The sequence below is a fragment of the Elgaria multicarinata genome, chromosome 2 (genome assembly GCF_023053635.1).
Source record: "Elgaria multicarinata webbii isolate HBS135686 ecotype San Diego chromosome 2, rElgMul1.1.pri, whole genome shotgun sequence".
Lineage (NCBI taxonomy): Eukaryota > Metazoa > Chordata > Lepidosauria > Squamata > Anguidae > Elgaria > Elgaria multicarinata.
Genome location: NC_086172.1, coordinates 2,537,437 through 2,556,713, shown reverse-complemented (window position 1 = coordinate 2,556,713; position 19,277 = coordinate 2,537,437). Strand labels below are relative to the sequence as shown.

At 47.5% G+C, this 19,277-nt stretch overlaps 1 protein-coding gene across 1 annotated transcript in view; it reads left to right on the top strand.

The window, feature by feature from the left end:
• The window catches only part of MEP1A (meprin A subunit alpha), a 58,495-nt gene extending 40,102 nt beyond the window's left edge, over positions 1 to 18,393 (top strand). Inside the window, exons 14-15 of the mRNA XM_063115918.1 lie at positions 10,713 to 10,896; positions 15,629 to 18,393. Coding sequence (XP_062971988.1) covers positions 10,713 to 10,896; positions 15,629 to 15,830 — 386 coding nt within the window. The 3' untranslated portion in view covers positions 15,831 to 18,393. The remainder of the gene's footprint in view (positions 1 to 10,712; positions 10,897 to 15,628) is intronic.
• Positions 18,394 to 19,277: the final 884 nt, after the last annotated feature.

Genomic DNA, 19,277 nt, shown 5'->3' with positions numbered 1-19,277 from the left:
CTAGACATAGAATTCTGTGATAGTCAACACTGAACCCAAAATTATGAAGAAGTTCAATAAGTTGCCTACTTCTTGTAGCCTTGTGAACTACTATACCTACAGCTAGAGGGACTAGTAATTCTTGATTGCATCGAACTGCATCGGTATCCCTATATGTTGATTGACGGGACGACAGGCATTCATACATTAAACTCTGGGATAAACGTACAACTCTATTGTTTACTTCTGAAGATTTGTTATCTTTCTTATAGAATCATAGAATCATAGAATAGCAGAGTTGGAAGGGGCCTACAAGGCCATCGAGTCCAACCCCCTGCTCAATGCAGGAATCCACCCTAAAGCATCCCTGACAGATGGTTGTCCAGCTGCCTCTTGAAGGCCTCTAGTGTGGGAGAGCCCACAACCTCCCTAGGTAGCTGATTCCACCGTCGCACTGCTCTAACAGTCAGGAAGTTTTTCCTGATGTCCAGCCGGAATCTGGCTTCCTTTAACTTGAGCCTGTTATTCCGTGTCCTGCACTCTGGGAGGATCGAGAAGAGATCCTGCCCCTCCTCTGTGTGACAACCTTTTAAGTATTTGAAGACTGCTATCATGTCTCCCCTCCATCTTCTCTTCTCCAGGCTAAACATGCCCAGTTCTTTCAGTCTCTCTTCATAGGGCTTTGTTTCTAGACCTCTGATCATCCTGGTTGCCCTCTTCTGAACACGCTCCAGCTTGTCTGCGTCCTTCTTGAATTGTGGAGCCCAGAACTGGACGCAATACTCTAGATGAGGCCTAACCAGGGCCGAATAGATATAGATAGATAGTTATATCAGCTGGTCCAGCAATGCATCGTTTAAAGAAATAGATTAGTTTTTTTGGAATTATATCAGTTATGTTATCTTCTAGAAATGAACCTGAAAAGATCCATTTCTTACTCGCCAATATTGCCTTTCTGATGGTCTTAGCAGTGCTAAATCTTTCACTATTTTTAGAGACACCCTCTCAGATTCGTTCTTGCACTTTGGGGAAGTATTTATTTATTTATTACATTTTTATACCCACTGTGTGGCAGCTCTAAAGATGGCAAACTCCATGTTAGGCATTATAAGAAAAGGAATTGAGAATAAAACGGCCAGTATCATACTGCCCTTATACAAATCGATGGTGCGACCGCACTTAGAATACGGTGTACAGTTCTGGTCACCACACCTAAAAAGGATATTATGGAGCTGGAAAAAGTGCAGAAAAGGGCAACTAAACTGATTAAGGGGCTGGAGCATCTTCCCTATGAGGGAAGGTTACATCAACTGGGATTGTTTAGCTTGGAAAAAAGGAGGCTAAGGGGAGACATGACAGAAGTGTACAAAATGATGTATGGTGTGGAGAATGTGGATAGGGAGAGATTTTTCTCCCTCGCTCAAAATACTAGAACCAGGGGACATCCCATGAAGCTGATTGGTGGGAGATCCAGGACAAATAAAAGGAAGTTCTTCTACACACAGCACATAGTTAAATTATGGGACTCACTACAAGATATAGAGATGGGAACTAATTTGGATGGCTTTAAAAGGAGGTTGGATCAATTCCTGGAGGCGAAAGCGATCTATGGCTACGAGCCCTGATATCTGTGTGCTATTTACAGTATTTGAGACAGTAAGCCTGTGTGCCCCAGTTGCTGGGGAACATGGGTGGGAGGGTGTTGTTGCACCATGTCCTGCTTGTTGGTTCCTGGCCGATGGCTGGTTGGCCACTGTGTGAACAAAGTGCTGGATTAGATGGACCCTTCGCCTGATGAGGCATGGCACTTCTTATGTTGTTATGTTCTTAATGAGATCAGTCCATCCCTTGATTTTTAAAGGATTGTTTTACTCCCCCCGCCCTTAAACCCTTTTCCTGGTAGTCCGCAGTGTGAAGGATCGATCCTTTGATCATGCTAAGTTGTGCATTTTCAAGTTTATAAAATAGTGATCTGCTGTTTCCCTTACTCAGCAGGTAGATGGGATCCTTTCCCAGATGGCCCATGGAGAGGTTGGAATGGACTGAGCTTTGCATCCCCTCCTGTCCCTAGTTTTCCATTCATAGAAACATAGAATAGCAGACTTGGAAGGGGCCTACAAGGCCATCAAGTCCAACCCCCTGCTCAATGCAGGAATCCACCCTAAAGCATCCCTGACAGATGGTTGTCCAGGTGCCTCTTGAAGGCCTCTAGTGTGGGAGACCTCACAGCCTCTAGGTAACTGGTTCCATTGTCGCACTGCTCTAACAGTCAGGAAGTTTTCCCTGATGTCCAGCTGGAATCTGGCTTCCTTTAACTTGAGCCCGTTATTCCATGTCCTGCACTCTGGGAGGATCGAGAAGAGATCCTGGCCCTCATCTGTGTGACAACCTTTTAAGTATTTGAAGAGTGCTATCATGTCTCCCCTCAATCTTCTCTTCTCCAGGCTAAACATGCCCAGTTCATTCAGTCTCTCTTCATAGGGCTTTGTTTCCAGACCCCTGATCATCCTGGTTGCCCTCCTCTGAACTTGTCTGCAGTCCTTCTTGAATTGTGGAGCCCAGAACTGGACACAATACTCTAGATGAGGCCTAAACAGGGTCGAATAGAGAGGAACCAGTACCTCACATGATTTGGAAGCTATACTTCTATTAATGCAGCCCAAAATAGCATTTGCCTTTCTTGCAGCCATATCGCACTGTTGGCTCATATTCAGCTTGCAGTCTACAACAATTCCAAGATCCTTCTTGTTTGTAGTATTGCTGAGCCAAGTATCCCCCATCTTGTAACTGTGCCTTTGGTTTCTATTTCCTAAATGTAGAACTTGGCATTTATCCCTATTAAATTTCATCCTGTTGTTTTCAGCCCAGCACTCCAGCCTATCAAGATCACTTTGAAGTTTGTTTCTGTCTTCCAGGGTATTAGCTATCCCACCCAATTTAGTGTCTTCTGCAAATTTGATCAGCGTTCCCTGCACCTCCTCGTCCAAATCATTAATAAAAATGTTGAAGAGCACTGGGCCCAGGACTGAGCCCTGCGGCACCCCACTCGTTGCCTCTCCCCAGTTTGATAATTATTTATTTATTTATTTATTTATTACATTTTTATACCGCCCAATAGCCGAAGCTCTCTGGGCGGTTCACAATAAGTACTCTTTGAGTCCGATTCTGTAGCCAACTGTGAATCCACCTAATAGTTGTTCCATCTAGCCCACTTTTAGCTAGTTTGTTAATCAGAATGTCATGTGGTACTTTGTCAAAAGCTTTGCTGAAGTCAAGATATATGACGTCCACAGCGTTCTCACGGTCCACAAGGGAGGTTACCTTATCAAAAAATGAGATCAAATTTGTCTGACAGGACTTGTTCTTGACAAATCCATGTTGGCTTCTAGTGATCACCGCATTGATTTCAAGGTGTTTACAGATTGACTTCTTTATAATCTGCTCCAGAATTTTCCCAGGGATGGATGTCAGACTGACTGGTCTGTAGTTCCCAGGTTCCTCCTTTTTGCCCTTTTTGAAGATAGGGACAATGTTAGCCCTCCTCCAGTCATCCGGCACCTCACCCATCTTCCATGATTTTGCAAAGATAATAGACAAAGGTTCTGAGAGTTCTTCCGCTAGCTCCTTCATTACTTTAAGATGCAGTTCATCGGGCCCTGGAGATTTAAACTCATTCAAAGAAATTAGGTGTTCTTTAACCATTTGTTTATCAATCTCAAACTGTAATCCTGCCCCCTCAACTTCTGCTTCACTTTTTCCAGGGGGGTCATAGACCCACTTTTGGGAGAAGACTGAGGCAAAGTAGGAATTGAGCACTTCAGCCTTTTCTTTGTCATCTGTTATCAATTTGCCATCCTCATTAAGCAGTTGAACCACCATTTCTTTTCTCCGTCTTTTACTATTCACATATCTGAAGAAAGCCTTTTTATTGCTTTTAGCATCCCTCGCTAATCTCAGCTCATTCACAGCTTTAGCCTTCCTGACGCCATTTCGGCACTTCTGGCGCCACTTGTCTGTACTCTTCTTTTGTAGCCTGGCCTTCCTTCCACTTCCTATATGTATCCCTTTTTGTTTTCAGGTCATCTCTAAGCTTTTTGTGGAGCCACATTGGTTTCCTCTGTTGTCTTCTATCTTTTCTCCTTGTTGGAATTGTTTGTAACTGTGCCTTTAAAATTTCCTTTTTTAAATACTCCCACCCATCCTGCACTCCTTTTCTCATTAGGCTCATTTGCCATGGAACCTTACTTATCATAGTTCTGAGTTTATTAAAATCAGCTTCCCTAAAATCCAGAGTACGTGTATGGCTACACTCAACTTTTGTCTCCTTCATAATCAAGAATTCAAGTATGACGTGGTCACTTTACCCTAGAGTTCCCGTAACTGCCACTTTATCCACTAAGTCATCCCTGTTGGTCAATATCAAGTCAAAGTTTGCCGTTCCTCTAGTTCCTTCCTCCACTTTCTGTAGGAGAAAGTTATCACCCATACATGTCAGGAATTTCTTGGAAGGGCCGCTTTTCGCAGTATTGGGCCCTGTCTACACGCCGTACTGAAGGCGCATGCATGCGCCCCCAGTACGACCCCAAAACGATGGTGTAGACGGCAGCCCAGAAGAGACGGAGGAGGCGGCAGCTGGGGAACCGGCTGTGTCCCTGCCGCCGCCGCCTCCCCACCAGCCTCCTGCTGCCGGGGTAAGAGCGACCCGGGTCGGAGAGCTCGGCGGACCCGGGTCGCTCTTACCCCGGCAGCAGGAGGCCGACGAGGAGGCGGCGGCGGCAAGGACGCGGCCGGTTCCCCAGCTGCCTCCTCCTCCGTCTCTTCTGGGCTGCCGTCTACACCATCGTTTTGGGGTCGTACTGGGGGCGCATGCATGAGCCTTCAGTACGGCGTGTAGACAGGGCCTTGGTCTCCCAACAGATATCAGGGTAATTGAAGTCCCCCATCACTACTACATCACACTTCCTTGAAACACTGGCAATTTGTTTCTCAAAAGTTTCGTCCTTGTCTTCTCCTTGCTTGGGTGGTCGGTAGTAGACTCCGATTATCATGTTCTTTTTATTCCTTGCCCCATTTATTTTAATCCAGATGCTCTCAATGGGGCTCCCAGTCTGATCCGCCTGTATTTCTGTGCAGGGATAGGTATTTTTAACATATAGTGCAACTCCACCTCCCTTTCTATTTCTTCTGTTCTTTTTGAACAAGTTATATCCTTCAATTGCTATATTCCAGTCATGGGAGTCATCCCACCAAGTTTCAGTTATACCTATCAAGTCGTATTTGCCTTCATGTAATAAGAGTTCAAGTTCGTTCTGTTTGTTTCCCATGCTCTGGGCTTTAGTATATAGACATTGAAGACCATGTGTTTTATAGTCTGGCTTTGTTCCTACATTGTTGCGGACACTATTTTGGGGCACTATTGGAGCTGTTCTCTGTACTGTGGTGCCTTGGCCTTCATCCATTGTTGCTTCGAGGTTTACGTCTCCCGCCCCCGTAAGATTCAGTTTAAAGCCCTCCTGATCAAGTTCTTCATGCTGTGGCCGAACACATTCTTTCCAGCCCTTGTGAGGTGCAACCCATCCCTTGCCAGCAGTCCATGTTCCAAGTAGTGTAGCCTGTGGTTCCAGAATCCAAAACTCTCACGTCGGCACCACCTTCGTAGCCAGTCGTTCATCCGGAGTATTTTTCTTTCCCTTTCTAATACTCTTCCAAGAACCGGGAGGATGGATGAAAAAACTACCTGGGCCCCAAAGTTCTTCAGTTTCCTTCCCAGAGCTTCAAAATCTGAAATGATTTCTTTGTAGCTCTGCTTGGCGACATCATTTGTTCCCACGTGGATGAGAAGAAAGGGGTATGTGTCCGTGGACTTTATGAGCTTCGGTAACACTTCAGTCACATCTCTAATCTGTGCTCCAGGGAGACAGCACACCTGGCGAGTCCATGGGTCTTCACGACACACTTGGGTTTCAATCCCACGCAGCAGGGAGTCTCCTACAATGACTACTCTTCTCTTCTTCTTGGTTGACCTACCTTCTGCCTCTTGTTCATTGTTGCACGGTGTCTCCTGTACTTCTTCCTCTGCAAACTGTCCTTCAGTCTCATCCTCCAGAAGCTGAAAGCGGTTGCTTAACTCTAATGGTTCCACCGGTGCAGAATGCCTTCTAGTTCTTCTGCTCCTAACTGTCACTCTTTTCCAGAGAGTTTCCTCTTCATTGGCTTTCCTCCCCTCAGCATACTCCACTTCTGCTTCAGCTGGCTGTTGCTCTTCATTCTCATGTGCTTCTTGTTGCTGTTGCAGTTCCACCGTTCGGTCTAAGAACTCCTCGTCTTCTCTTATTCCTTGGAGGGTGGACACTCGCCGCTCAAGTCCTCTCACTTTTTCTTCCAAAAGTGCCACCAGCTTGCACTTGTTGCAGGTATACGCCATGTTGAGCTCAGGCAGAAACACGAACATTGCACACCCTTTGCAGGTCACCACCTCTAGGGGCTCCTTTCCATCCATATTGTCTATTTCTGCTTTTGTTTTTTCCTTTCTGATTATAGTGGAATTGCCTTTGCTTTGTCCTGTCCTCTCTGAAGGTACACAACTATATGAGTATGTCTTAAGGGAAAATAAGATTTTTTTTGGTTGGGTTTTTTGTGTGTGTTTGTGTGGTTTTGTGTGTGTGTGTGTTTCTCTTTATGTTTTTCTTTGTTTTTCCCCCCTCTTTTTTTTTCTTAAGAGGCCTCCCCCTTGACCTCCCCTGCCGAACTCTCTCTGTCAAACTCCTGTTTGCTCTTCCTGTTCGCTCGCTCTCTGGGAACTGGCTTACTTTTGTAGCTTCTACTTGAGCTGGGCCAGCTGCTCTTCCCTGCTTCTGCTCAGCTCCAAGTCAGGAAACAGAATGAGGTCACTGGGAGGCCAACAACAATCAACAGCAATCAGGCCACTGATTGCTGAGTACAGAGTACAATCACCAATCAGGCCACACCTTCTTCAGCTCCTTTTGATAGATGAGATTTGCATGTAGAAGGTGGGTAGGAACTGTATATGGGGCAGTATGGGACAGTACATAAATGTAATAAAATAAATAAATAAATAAATAAATAGTAAATCTCATTGATTTAAACTGCATTTTCATCCAATTCATACTAAAATCCCATGCATGCTTACCTTTGAGTAAACCCTATTTTAGTAAGTCTCTCTGTTCAATGGGGGTTACTCAAAGGTAAGCATGCATTGGATTTTAGTATGACTTAGATGTAAATGCAGTTGAAATCATTGGGATTTACACAACACTGCAATCGTCTCTGTGTTCAGAGGAGAGCAACCAGGATAATCAAGGGTCTGGAAACAAAGCCCTATGAAGAGAGACTGAAAGAACTGGGCATGTTCAGCCTGGAGAAGAGAAGATTGAGGGGAGACATGATAGCACTCTTCAAATACTTAAAAGGTTGTCACAGAGGAGGGCCAGGATCTCTTCTCAATCATCCCAGAGTGCAGGACATGGAATAACAGGCTCAAGTTACAGGAAGCCAGATTCCGGCTGGACATCAGGAAAAACTTTCTGACTGTTAGAGCAGTATGACAATGGAACCAGTTACCTAGGGAGGTTGTAGGCTCTCCCACACTAGAGGCCTTCAAGAGGCACCTGGACAACCATCTGTCAGGGATGCTTTAGGGTGGATTCCTGCATTGAGCAGGGGGTTGGACTTGATGGCCTTGTAGGTCCCCTCCAACTCTACTATTCTATGATTTTATGATTCTATGAATTCATGCACCAAAGACTCCATGCAGGGTGAGAGGAACGGGCGTAGCCTAGGCAACAGGGAATAACCATGGAAGTATGTAGGAGAGAAACTGAGTTTTCCCAAAGTGGGTTCAATAAGAGAAGCTACAGTGCAAGACCAGGGCCACATCTATATGGCCACTTCATGGTGGTATAACTGCGCACATTCTCGCAAGCAGTTACACGCTGCCGCCATCCATTCGCCGCTGCTGCGGGTTTTCCCCGCAATAATTCTCATATTAGCCTTCGCGTTTTACCGCGACTTTTAGGTTAGGGGTTGACTTTGCCTCGCATTATGCTTATGTGTCCTTGGGGAGTTAAGTTGCATTTTGACGTGTGGGTGTTGCTTTGATGTGATTGGCCGATTTCCTGCCTTCCCACCTATCTGCTGCTGCTGCTGCTGCTGCCGGGTAGCGGAGGCTTGGCGAGCTGCTAACACCGGTCGCCGTTGCTGGTGGTGCTGCTGCTGAGGGGTGGACACGTTTGCATATAGGGCTTGCAACCTCCTCCAACTTGTGGAGAGGGATAAAGCTGCTGCCTCTTGCCCCTTTCTCCTGCATGTCTGCTTTAGGTCCACTCAAAGTCCCCAACTGCGAGGGAGGGAGAAAAGGAGTGAGGAGTGTGTGTGTCGCCGCCTCCTTTCTGTCAGGGTAATGAAGATGACCCATGCAGTTGCAGCAGTGGCACCCCACCCTGCCACCCAGTAAGGAGTGCAGAAAGGTATCTCTCCAGCCACTGCCCCCCACACCGCAGCCAGGGAGCTTCATGAACGACCCTGTTTCCGAGTCCAGGGGAGCTTCAAGGTGCTCTGGTGCATTTGGGAGTGGTGTGGAAGCAGGAACTGCTTCTTCCGTCTCTGTCCTGGGAGGAGGTGGGCGAGACCCTAACCCAAGCAGCCAGAATCGATTTAAAAAATGAGGCACAAATCCGTTGTTGTATAGAGGACTGCCAGCAGTGCCCCATGTCCATTACTAGGGAGGGTGAGATGTCCAACTACTACCAACCAATGAACTGTAGGGGGAGGTACAAAGGAGATCTGAGAGTGCATCTCAACGGAACAACTGCGATACGCTGGTGCAAAGGAGAGGAAAGGTGTAAAGATGAATGAAACATGAAGGTGCACAGGTGTAAGTGCTCAAGCTTTCATACACTGTTGTAACGAAGGCGCATAATTCGATGGCAAACCAGGGCAAACGTGTAGCTGTGATGGAGCTGGATAGCCCTACTCGTTCTGCTGGACCTTGCACCTGCTTTCAATATCATCAACCATACTATTTTTCTGTGTCACCTACGGGAGGGTGGTGGATGGTGTTAGAGTGGCACCATTTGTCCTTTGGGCGCCTCAGTCATATCTTGTCCCCTGTGCTTTTTAACATCTATATAAAGGCACTGGGAGATGTCACCTGGAGGTCTGGGCTCCAGTGTTAGCAATATGTGGATGACACACATCTGCACTTCTTGTTTCTGCCAACTGGTTCCACAGGAGCTGTTGAAACCCTGAACAGCAATTGTGGGTTGGATGAGGGCAAACAAGCTGAGGCTTAATCCAGATAAGATGGTGTCCCTATGCATGGGAAAATGTGCTGATACAAATGGAAGTGTTGGGTGAGGCTGCCCTCCCCTCGAAGGACCAAGTGCAAAGCTTGGAGGATGTCCTGACTCAGTGCAGGTGACCTTTTATCCCTTTAGGCTTTCTGGGGGAAATGGGCCTTGCTGCACTTGTTCATGCCCTGCTTGCATCTACACTAGAGTACTGCAAATCGCTCTGTGTGGGATTGACTTTACATTGGATGCTTAAGCTGGTGCAGGATGCAGCTGCCCCATGGCATTGGGGCATTGGGGATCAGAATTCTGTACCAGTTCCACTGGTTGGTGGTGCATTTTGGGTGCTCAGTTTAAAGCACTGGTTATTACTTCTAAAGCCTTAAACAGCTCAGGGCCAGGTTATTTGAACTACTGCCTGCACCTGTATAAATCTACCTGGCCCCTAATATCAACCACATGATCATCAGTAAGACCTATTAGGTTGGTGGGCATGAGAAAGGGGTCCGTTTCTGTCGCTGCTTGGCCTTGTGGAGCACCTTACCATGGGATGGGTGCATGTTGGCTCCCTTCATGTCTGCTTTTAAAAGGGTCTTAAACACCTGAATGTTCCAGTCTGGTTTTAAATGAATGGATGCCAAACTTATTTTATAAATTAAGAGTTTTCCGTGTTACTGTTATTTTATATGTTCTTTTAAATGTTTATCTTGTAAACCATCTTGAGGTGGTTTTGCCTTAAAAAGCAGTGGAAAAATATTGTAAATAAATAAAATACTATTAAGCTTCAGTTTGAACTACAAGTCAATAGGACCCGGGGCAGGGTTTGTTTTCAGTTCCTGGGATGTGTCCTTCTTGGAAGTAACAATTAAAAAGTGTAACTGAGTATATACAGACAGAATGCTTTTCTTTCAACATTGAGCAACCACAACTGGGCTCCACACATCTGGGATTAGCAGAAAGGGCCTCCAGGAAAGAGGGTTTGATTTTTAGGTATGTCTAAGTTTCATTGTCTCAGTTTAGAAATGAAATGATACGCATCACTAAATTTCAGTCCAAGAATGTGGGGTATCTGACCTATGGTTCCAGCTTCTCAATATGGTTTTTCTTTTTTTCATTGATAATGATGATTTCCTCCAAAAACAAAACAAAAAAAATCAATGTGTATTGTGAAAAAATTGCAATGGTGTTTTAAAACAATTTCCTCCCTTTTACTATATTTTCAGAGATTTTTAAATTTCAATTTGCAATGCTCAGCACAGTACCAATTTTCATTTCATTTTGACTTAACCTATGTGTTTTTACTGATGCTTTCCAAAAAATTAAACAAATTGGTGTTTGGAAATGTAGGTGCAAGTTTTCATTTCATTGATGACTGAAAATGTCTGTCATATTTGTCCTGATGAGCTCCTTTTCTCTTTTCAAAAGATTTAACACATCTCAGGAAGACTGAACATCTCTCTCCGCAAACATGGTCCATCCACCCTTTGGGGCGGAATAAGAGATCATCCCTGCTGGAGGACTGGCGATTCCACCTGCGAGAACAATGTGACCCAAATCCCTGCCAAAATGATGGCATCTGTGTAAATGACAAAGGGAAAGCAAGCTGCAGGTATCCTAGATGATTGTGGTTTGTTGGTTTGTCATTTGCATGCTGCTATAGTAGCGATCAATTCTGCAAGGACTCCATTGCAGGGACGACTTCATGCACTGTTTGAACACAGCATGAACAGAATACTTCTCAGCAACCTTTCTTTTCTCCTGCAAGCGTCCCAGCACTTTTATTTGTGCTGGGCTGTATGTAGAAGACTAGTTCATGTGTGGATATTGGGGATGGGATCAGATGGCACAAAGCCACTGTGCTCAGGGCCGGGGCCAGACTATTTTGCACCCTGGGCAAGGCGAGCTCTGGGCGCTGGCAGGGAGGGGGGCTACCTCACGTTGGGGTGTGTGAGGAGCTGTCACTTGTGCTGTCCCAAAGCTTATTGGGGGTGCAGCTCCGCCCCTTATTCTGAGGGGCAGCCCGTGGGCACCACTTCTTCCACGCCTCTCCAAGGGCCTCCCCCAGCTCTGGAAGGGCAGCCTGCCCAAGCCTCCCTTGGGGTGCAGCAGCAAGGCCAGGCACAGCGCTTCTGCCCCTGACCGTACAGCTGCTCCTGCACCTCTGTGTGCCCTGTGAGGAGGGGAGGGGCTGCAAACGAGCCCTGGCTGGATGGCTGGGGGTGATGGTCTCTGCCCCACAGTCTCCACTTGGCCTCCAGCGGCTGCAGCTCCCAACGGGGAAGGTGGCACACCGGGGCGGCTGCTGCTGCTGCTGCTGCTTCATGGGGGCTATCTGTCTCTGCATCCTCCTCGCCCACCTCCCAGGCCACAGAGCCTTCGACTGTCTCCCGGCCCGCTCCTCTTCCATCTCCTCCATGTCATCTCCAAGGGTTTTGCAACAAGCACACACACACACCCCACTGACAGGACAGTGGAAACGAGCAGCGCCACTCTGGGGCCTCTGATTGAGCTGTAGGAAAAGGCTGGCCACACGGGGGCGCATGCAAGCCAAGCCCCCACCCCCCAAAACCTCCGACCCCAGGCCTGGGGAGAGGGGGCAGCCTGTGCCCTCTGACGTCTGTGCCCTAGGTGGCTGCCTAGTTGGCCTTAATGGTAGCGCCGCCCTGGTGCTCCCCCTTCCATGCATTTGTTGTTCTGAGATATTAGCTGTTAGCAGCGGGTTTTCCTGGTCTGGGTCCTAGGTTCGTGCTGATGCTTTCCCTTAGGGGTTGGGATGCAGCAAAAATATAAGGAGACACAGGCAGGCAATGTAGAGACAGTGCAGTCAAACAGCTGCGTTTCTCACTCACTCCCAACTTTATTAAAGGCACAAGATTTTTCAATTATTTCTAATGAATTTTGCAAATCTGTATTTTTATATAGTATTTTTCAGTGTGAAAAGTTTTCTTTCAATATTGGGGCTTCCAAATATTGAACTTTAATTGGCCTACACTAGAATAATTGTAATCATAGCTGAACAGGGACCAACTTGTAAAACATCCGAGCTCTGATCCCTGCTACTAAAACTTCCCCTGGATTCGAATAGTCTTCTATCAGGTAGGTCTGCTCTTATGATGCATTAGGAAGCCAATGCTCTCCTCAAAAAGCCTTGCCTGGCCCCCACTCTGTTATCATTTTGGTGCAAAACAAAGAGCTTTTTTCTTTTCTCAAGCCTTGTCATCTTTTATGGGCTTCGTTGCTGTCATATGTTGCTTAGGTTTACTGCCATTAATGCTTCTTTTATGATTATTTGCAGCTGTTTCAGCTGAATTATATTTTTATTGACTTACTGTATATTATGCACACTAAGGCCTTTGTTAGACCAGGGGTTATCCCGGGCTGATACCCAGGATCGCCCCTGTGCATCCAGATGATGCAGAGGGGATCGCGGGATCTGGCAGGGATCAACCCTCCCTGGCCCCGGGATAAAGCCTACCCCTTCAGGCCCAGTTTTTCCCACGGTCTCCCGAGACGGCGAGCCGTGTGGCCCATTTTCGCGGCTTTTCCCGGCTCTGCGCAATTACTCGCACATAGCCAGGAGCCGCGCACAGGGCACAGCGTGGGGGGAGCAGGGGAATCTTTTTTTTTTTTTAAGTAAACTTACCTTTTTGCTTGTGCGCTCATGCTTAGCCGGCCCTTTAAGGGAAAAAAACAAAATGCCGGGCATGACGGGTCTCTTCTTGAGCTCATCGCACCTGACGTATAGACTAGCATGACAGGCTGCGATAGTTGCACCGTGGGCTCTCCCTTCCTCCGTCGCGCATTTACTGGTAGGTCTAGCAAAGGCCTAAGAGGCCATCTGTGCGTTTAAATATACAAGTGCACTTTCTCCTATGAAGCGATAGCAGCAGAAGGTACACCCCAAGAGGCAAGTATTAAAGGCTTTTGATGGCAACCCAACATTGGGCTCTGCCCCTGGAAATTTGGTGGCCTTAGTGAAGGGAGCAGAGGGAGGGTTGTCCAACTCCCAGCTCCCTGTAGTGTAGGCAGCAGACAAAGAACTCATGACACAACTACACCAAGCAGGATATAACACTACGAAAGTGGTATGAAAGCAGTATATGGTATGTGTCATGGGCCCCAACAGTTGTCAGTGCACTTCAATGCCACTATAAAGCAGTAGTGTGGCTCTTGCATTTTATACACTACTTTTATATTTCTTTCATAGTAGAATATCTGATGGTGTAGTTGTGTCATGGGCCCCCCCAGTTGTCAGTGCACTTCATTACCACTATAAAGCAGATCCTTTTATAGGGTTAGGGTAGGGTAGGTGTAGATCATTTCATATACCGCTTTCATACCACTTTCTTAGTGGAATATCCTGCTTGGTGTAGATGAGCCCAAACAATTATCTGGTAGGCTGCCACCACTACCCTTTTTCATCCACTTCAGGAGCCCGTCTACACTTGTCTAGATGAAACGTAACAAGTTGGCAGAGATGACGTCAGCAGTCACGTGATGCTGTTGTTGTTACGTTTCTTCTGACTTTTAAAACCGTTCCACTTTCTGTTAAAATCGTTTTAAAACTAACAATGTGCCCCAACCTTTCGTTGTATTCAATGCCGTCTTTCAAAGTCATGTCTCGTGACCATGGTCTTTGCTTCCTGATTAGGACAAGTGAGGACTTTTCTAGGGGAGGGAGAGCCGGCACAACGCGACAAGGGGGAGGGGGAGGGAGGGCGGTGAAAGAGGGGACAGAGGCTTAATTTTTTTAAAAAAACGCTTATCTTTCGGGGCGCACGTGGCCCCTTTAAGACGCTGCAGGGCTTCCCTCGTCCCTACGCGTCGCCCCGCCTCCCTGCCGGCTTATCCCGGCAGGTCTAGCTCAGAGTCACCGGAAGAAGGAGGTTTACTTCAGAGCCGATATGAGCATAATGAAGAACGTTCTAAAGAAGAGTGTGCCGGGGTAAAACGATAGAAGAAAAGGTATTTTGATTGACTGGGCTCAAGTTGCATTTTGTAACGTAGCAAGGGAGGACGCAACAATGCACTTAAACAACGGTGTAATGAATAGTGTAGATCCTGCCCAGGCTGACTCTCAGACCTTTCAGGATACACTTAGGGCACGGAAATAAGAGTTCAAGCTGATACTCTCTATTTGAAACCCCAAGTCTAAAATTCTAAACAGTAGCAAGTCTAAACAGAAGGCTCTAAATTTAATACAGAGGCATAAGTGGAATAAAACACACACAAAGAAACAAGAGAAACTCTTTGGAACAATGCCGCATGCAAAAATAACAAAGCAATACCTAAGCCTATTCTAAATTTTATCCAAGTAAGGGTATTCCAATAGGACAGGGCCCAATCTAAGAACCAGGAATCTCACAAGTCCAGAGGCAAATAGACAAGAATGGAGACTAAATTGCAACAGTAGCTCCCTATTGCTTCATACCACCCCAGGCCCTTGGCAGACATGAGGTGAGCCTCCTTGTCCAATCACTAATGGCTGAATGACTTCTTTGGCTTTCAAGAGGGGAGGGTGTGTGTGAAAAACTTTCACTGCAACCCAGCTGAAATCACTTAGTCTAATTTTGGAAAGAGTTCAGCTCTGGCCTTGAAGATCTAGAGACTAAGGGCCTTGCTAGACCTACCTCAGAATCTGTGTGGGAGGAGCAGCCAGCCCGTGCTAGAAGTAGTGCGGGCTGTCGCTCCTTTCCACACGTCAGACACAACGGGGAAAGGAAAGCCCTGTCACGGCCTCCATTTTTTAAAAAAAGTTAAAGGGGCCATGTGCGCAGGAGCGCACCAATGAAAAGGTAAGTTGTTTTTTTTAAAAAATAAAGGGTTCCCTGCTCCCCCATGCCCCCGATTTCCCCCCACAATGTCTAATGCACCCACTCCCCCCCGCGCGCCCTCTCGCTTGCCCCCCGCTCACCCCCCTCGCTCGCCCATCCACTCGCTCGCCCATCTGCTCACCGCCCCCGCTCGCCAATGTCCAATGCCCCCTCCACCACCACCCCTGGCCGCGATCTCCCCACCCTGGCTCTGCTCTTCCCCCCCATCTCTCCTGCCGGGTCCGCTCTTCCCCCCCGGCCCCCATCTCTCCCCCCCCTGCGATTCCCTCGCCCCCGGCCCGATGGGCACAGAGCTCCTACTCACGGCAATGATGTAGCAAACACCCCCCCCCAAAAAAAACCTATCAGCAGGAGCTTCCACATTCATTTTAATGTTATCTCTGGACAATCATTAGAGAAACCTCTTTATTTCCTTAGGAGAGGTGCATTTCAATTTTGGCTGCTGTAAATTGTCCTAGAAGGGAAAGCCCAACCTCATAACTGAGTTACCCCCTTTTTTTTTTACAGGTGTGCCACAAGCCAAATCTTCTTCTACACAGGTGTGAGATGCCAGGGAGCCCATGTCCGTTGGCATATCCTTGGCCTGCTGGTTGCTGGAGCTGCTGTGAGCATTGCACTAGTCATTCTTTCCAGAGTAACTAGGCGACAAAGGCTTATTTCAGAGTACAAGTTTAAGATCATCTCATGCATTATTCCACAAATTATGTGAATGTGACAAGGGCCGGATCTACACTAGTCTTATAACGTTGCTAGTGTCCCTTTCTAACGTGGTTCTCTGTATCGGTTCTCTGTATCACGGAGCGCACTAGCGTGACTTACGTTTAGCTGTAACGTTACTGCAGGGCACATTGTTAAATTCTTTCCGTTGTTCTCCCTCCCTCTGAGCGTAGCAGAGTTGCTGGGTTTGCTCCGCCCACTGCCTGCCTCATTCCTAGCCAGCAGTGCAGGGCAATAGTCATAAGCACACACACAAACCCCCTCCCAAAACATCTTAACACAAGTCCCAGGGAATAGCCTGAGTGCATAGGAGCCAGCCACTTTGCTGAAGCTAAGCAAGGTTGGGTCTGGTCAGGGTTTGGATGGGAGACCAAATTGAAAAGTTTTAGCAGCACCCGCATTTAAGCCCCGCTGGTCATGAGTTTTGGACTGGGAGCAAGAGACTTTTGTTAATTTTCCTGCACAGAGCTACAGCGATCCTTTGAGCGCTCCTCAGCTCCTTTGCAAAGAGGGGGGAAATGTTAAAAAAAATCATAAAAAATCAACCGATGACCCAATTTGATTCAAATTTTAAGGCAGGATGCACGGGAGTACTTCACAATCAAAGCAGATTCTAAAGTGGAAAACTTCTGAGTCCTTTGCATGCAATTGTCAGTGATTGCACAGTATAAGGCTGGTGTGATTTATCTGCTGTAGCAGATAAGATAGCAAACGGGGCGAAGGAAGGAGAACAGGAAGTGGGTGGAGCAAACCCAGCAGCTCTGGGTTGGGAGAGGAAAATTACCGGCAGAATGAGGCACATGAATCTGTAGCCACGCTGGAACTAAGGAAGAGAACCTGTAAGTACAACTCATTTACAATGTTGGAGACCCAGGGTCACGTGATGCTGTGCGTCACAGTAACCCATTCAAAACGTTAGAATAACACCAGTGTAGATTCCCACTAGTTTGTAAGTTTCAGAAATCATGAGCTGGAGGAAGCCTGGTCTCTTACTCCTGTTGGGTTCCGTTCTTAGGCTGCAATCCTGTACACATGTACCTGGGCTTAGTTCCCATTTAAGTCATTGGGGCTTTCTTCTGAGTAGACATGTACAGGATTGCTCTGCCAGAGTGCTACCAATATGCAGTTCTTTTCCAAGAGGAGAACTGTCAAGTTATCCGTTCTTGTCTCCCTTTCTGCTTGCCAGGAGGAAAAAGAAAACCAGCAGCAGGCTGGGCTTTGTGCTCTCATGAGCCACACCTGTTTGCAGGGTGGGAAGCATTGAGGATGCCACTTAAAGTTGCCGCCTGCATTCTTTCCTACCAAGCTGTTTTGTGCAGATTAGGATTAACATTTGTGTCATAAAATAGTTGTATTTTCACCAAACATCAAGGGAATTCAGATATTTAAAACTAAACAAGAACTGGGTAGAAAAAAAATGCAGAAATGAATTCCACACTTAAACACACCAACCTTTAAAGTTTTTATCATTTAAAAATTGGATTTACTTTAAAATCTACACCCCGGGTTTATCGAAACTATGCGTTTCTCATACATTCATTTCCTTTGTGATGTGGGTGTGACCTACAATAACTTTCAAGGCAGCTTAAAGACTTCAAAGTCCTAATACAAGGACGGGACATTTTAGTGCGGGGTAAGTGTATCAGCATGGAAATGGTGCAGAATGTTCCATGTACACCTCCACACTGGGTCATGATGAGAAGCAGCAGAATAATGTTTGATAGACTCCTGCCTCGTCTTGGCTAGTGCCACGCCCAGCTGCTTTTGAATTTCTCTGGGGAATGACCTGCCATTCTGATCTGCACCGTCTGGCAGGTGGAACGAAGCCACATGAGGCAGCTTGTGTGGCCCTTCTCACCCACGAACTTTATTTCTGAACGTTCTTATTAAAGATACACGTTTGACTTCATACTCTCATCCACTTTTCACTGTGCATTGCAGTGCAATCTACTCAGAAGTCAGTCCCACTGAGCTTAGTGGGAGCCACTTCTGGATAAGTGGACTGCAGACTTAGGCAGTGTTAGCTGCTGTGCTCTTCCCCCCCCCCCCCGAGCAACATCTGTTTCCCTCTACAAGGGGATGCAGAACTAGTTTGAGGTAGGGGACCAGATGGCTCCATGGGCCAGATGACATCAAGGGATATTGCTTCACCCTTTGACATAACCATCCCACCTTGTGTTTTTTCCTCTGTTTTGGGTGAGGCAAGCGATTCCATGCCTCCTCCCAGCATGGAGAAAGGGACTTGGCTGGCACTGGAAGGAACAAAGGTTCCTCCTGGCTTTGGGCAGTGCCTGCCATCCCTATGGACAGTGCATGCTGTGTGAAGGTATTCACCATACATCAGGAAGAATGAACGGTGCCCACCACATCCCCACTGTTATCTCTGATCTGCAGGGCCGGTGCCAGGCTTTTTTGTGCCCTAGGCAAGGTGAGCTGCTTTCACACACACCCCACCATATCCCACCCCACCCCAGGTAGGCAGAGACAGGTTACCTGTCCCTTGTCCGAAGTCCTTCTGGCTTGGCGGGATGCTACGGTGGGGTGGGTGGGCAGCTCCAATTCCGTCTGTTCCCTGCCCCCCCCCCCCCGAGTGTCCCGGCTTGTCTTTGGCTGGGAGCTTCCAGCCGAAACCAAGCTGGGAAGCTGGGGGAGGGCAGTCAGACGGCTCCACATTCTGACTTTTGGCATGCGCCGGAAGTCAGAACGTGGAGCCGTTCCTTCCCCTCTCCCCCAGCATTCCGGCTTGGGTTTGGCTGGGAGCCCCCAGGGCGGTCAGACGGCTCCACGTTCTGACGTCCGGCACGCGCCGGATGTCAGAACGTGGACCTGTCCGCCCCCGCCCCCCAGTGTCCCGAGTTGGCTTCGGCTGCTGGGCGGGCGACCAGCTGAAGCCAAGCCAGGGACGCTGGGGAGCAGGGCGGAAGGCTTCGGAACGGCGCACCCGGAAGCTGTCCTCACTCGGCCAGAGCAGCTGCCCCCTTACCTTGGCGCTCTAGGCGGCCGCCTAACTGGTCTCTATGGAAGCGCCGGCCCTGCTGATCTGAGATTGGAGATAACTGTGGGGGTTTCCCATCTGGCATTCCTGGACACAGCGGAATCCCTGCTGTTATTGCTGATCTCAGAACAGGGATAATGGTGGTGATGCCCTCGGGAGATTCCCTGCACTCCAGGAACAGTATACCACTATTTATCAAATTCAAAACCAGATGACCACTTCCTCTGCACAAGCTGACAGTTGACCTGGACGGATCACAACAGCCTACCAGAGCAGCAGCCCTTAGTGGGGTGGGGTCAGGAATTATGAAGGAGATGATTTGCCACTTCCAAAGCCCTGCCAGCCTCTCAGACACACACCCCTTACCCCCCATTGATGATGATGATTATTATTATTATTATTATTATTATTATTATTATTTATTTATTTATTTATATAGCACCA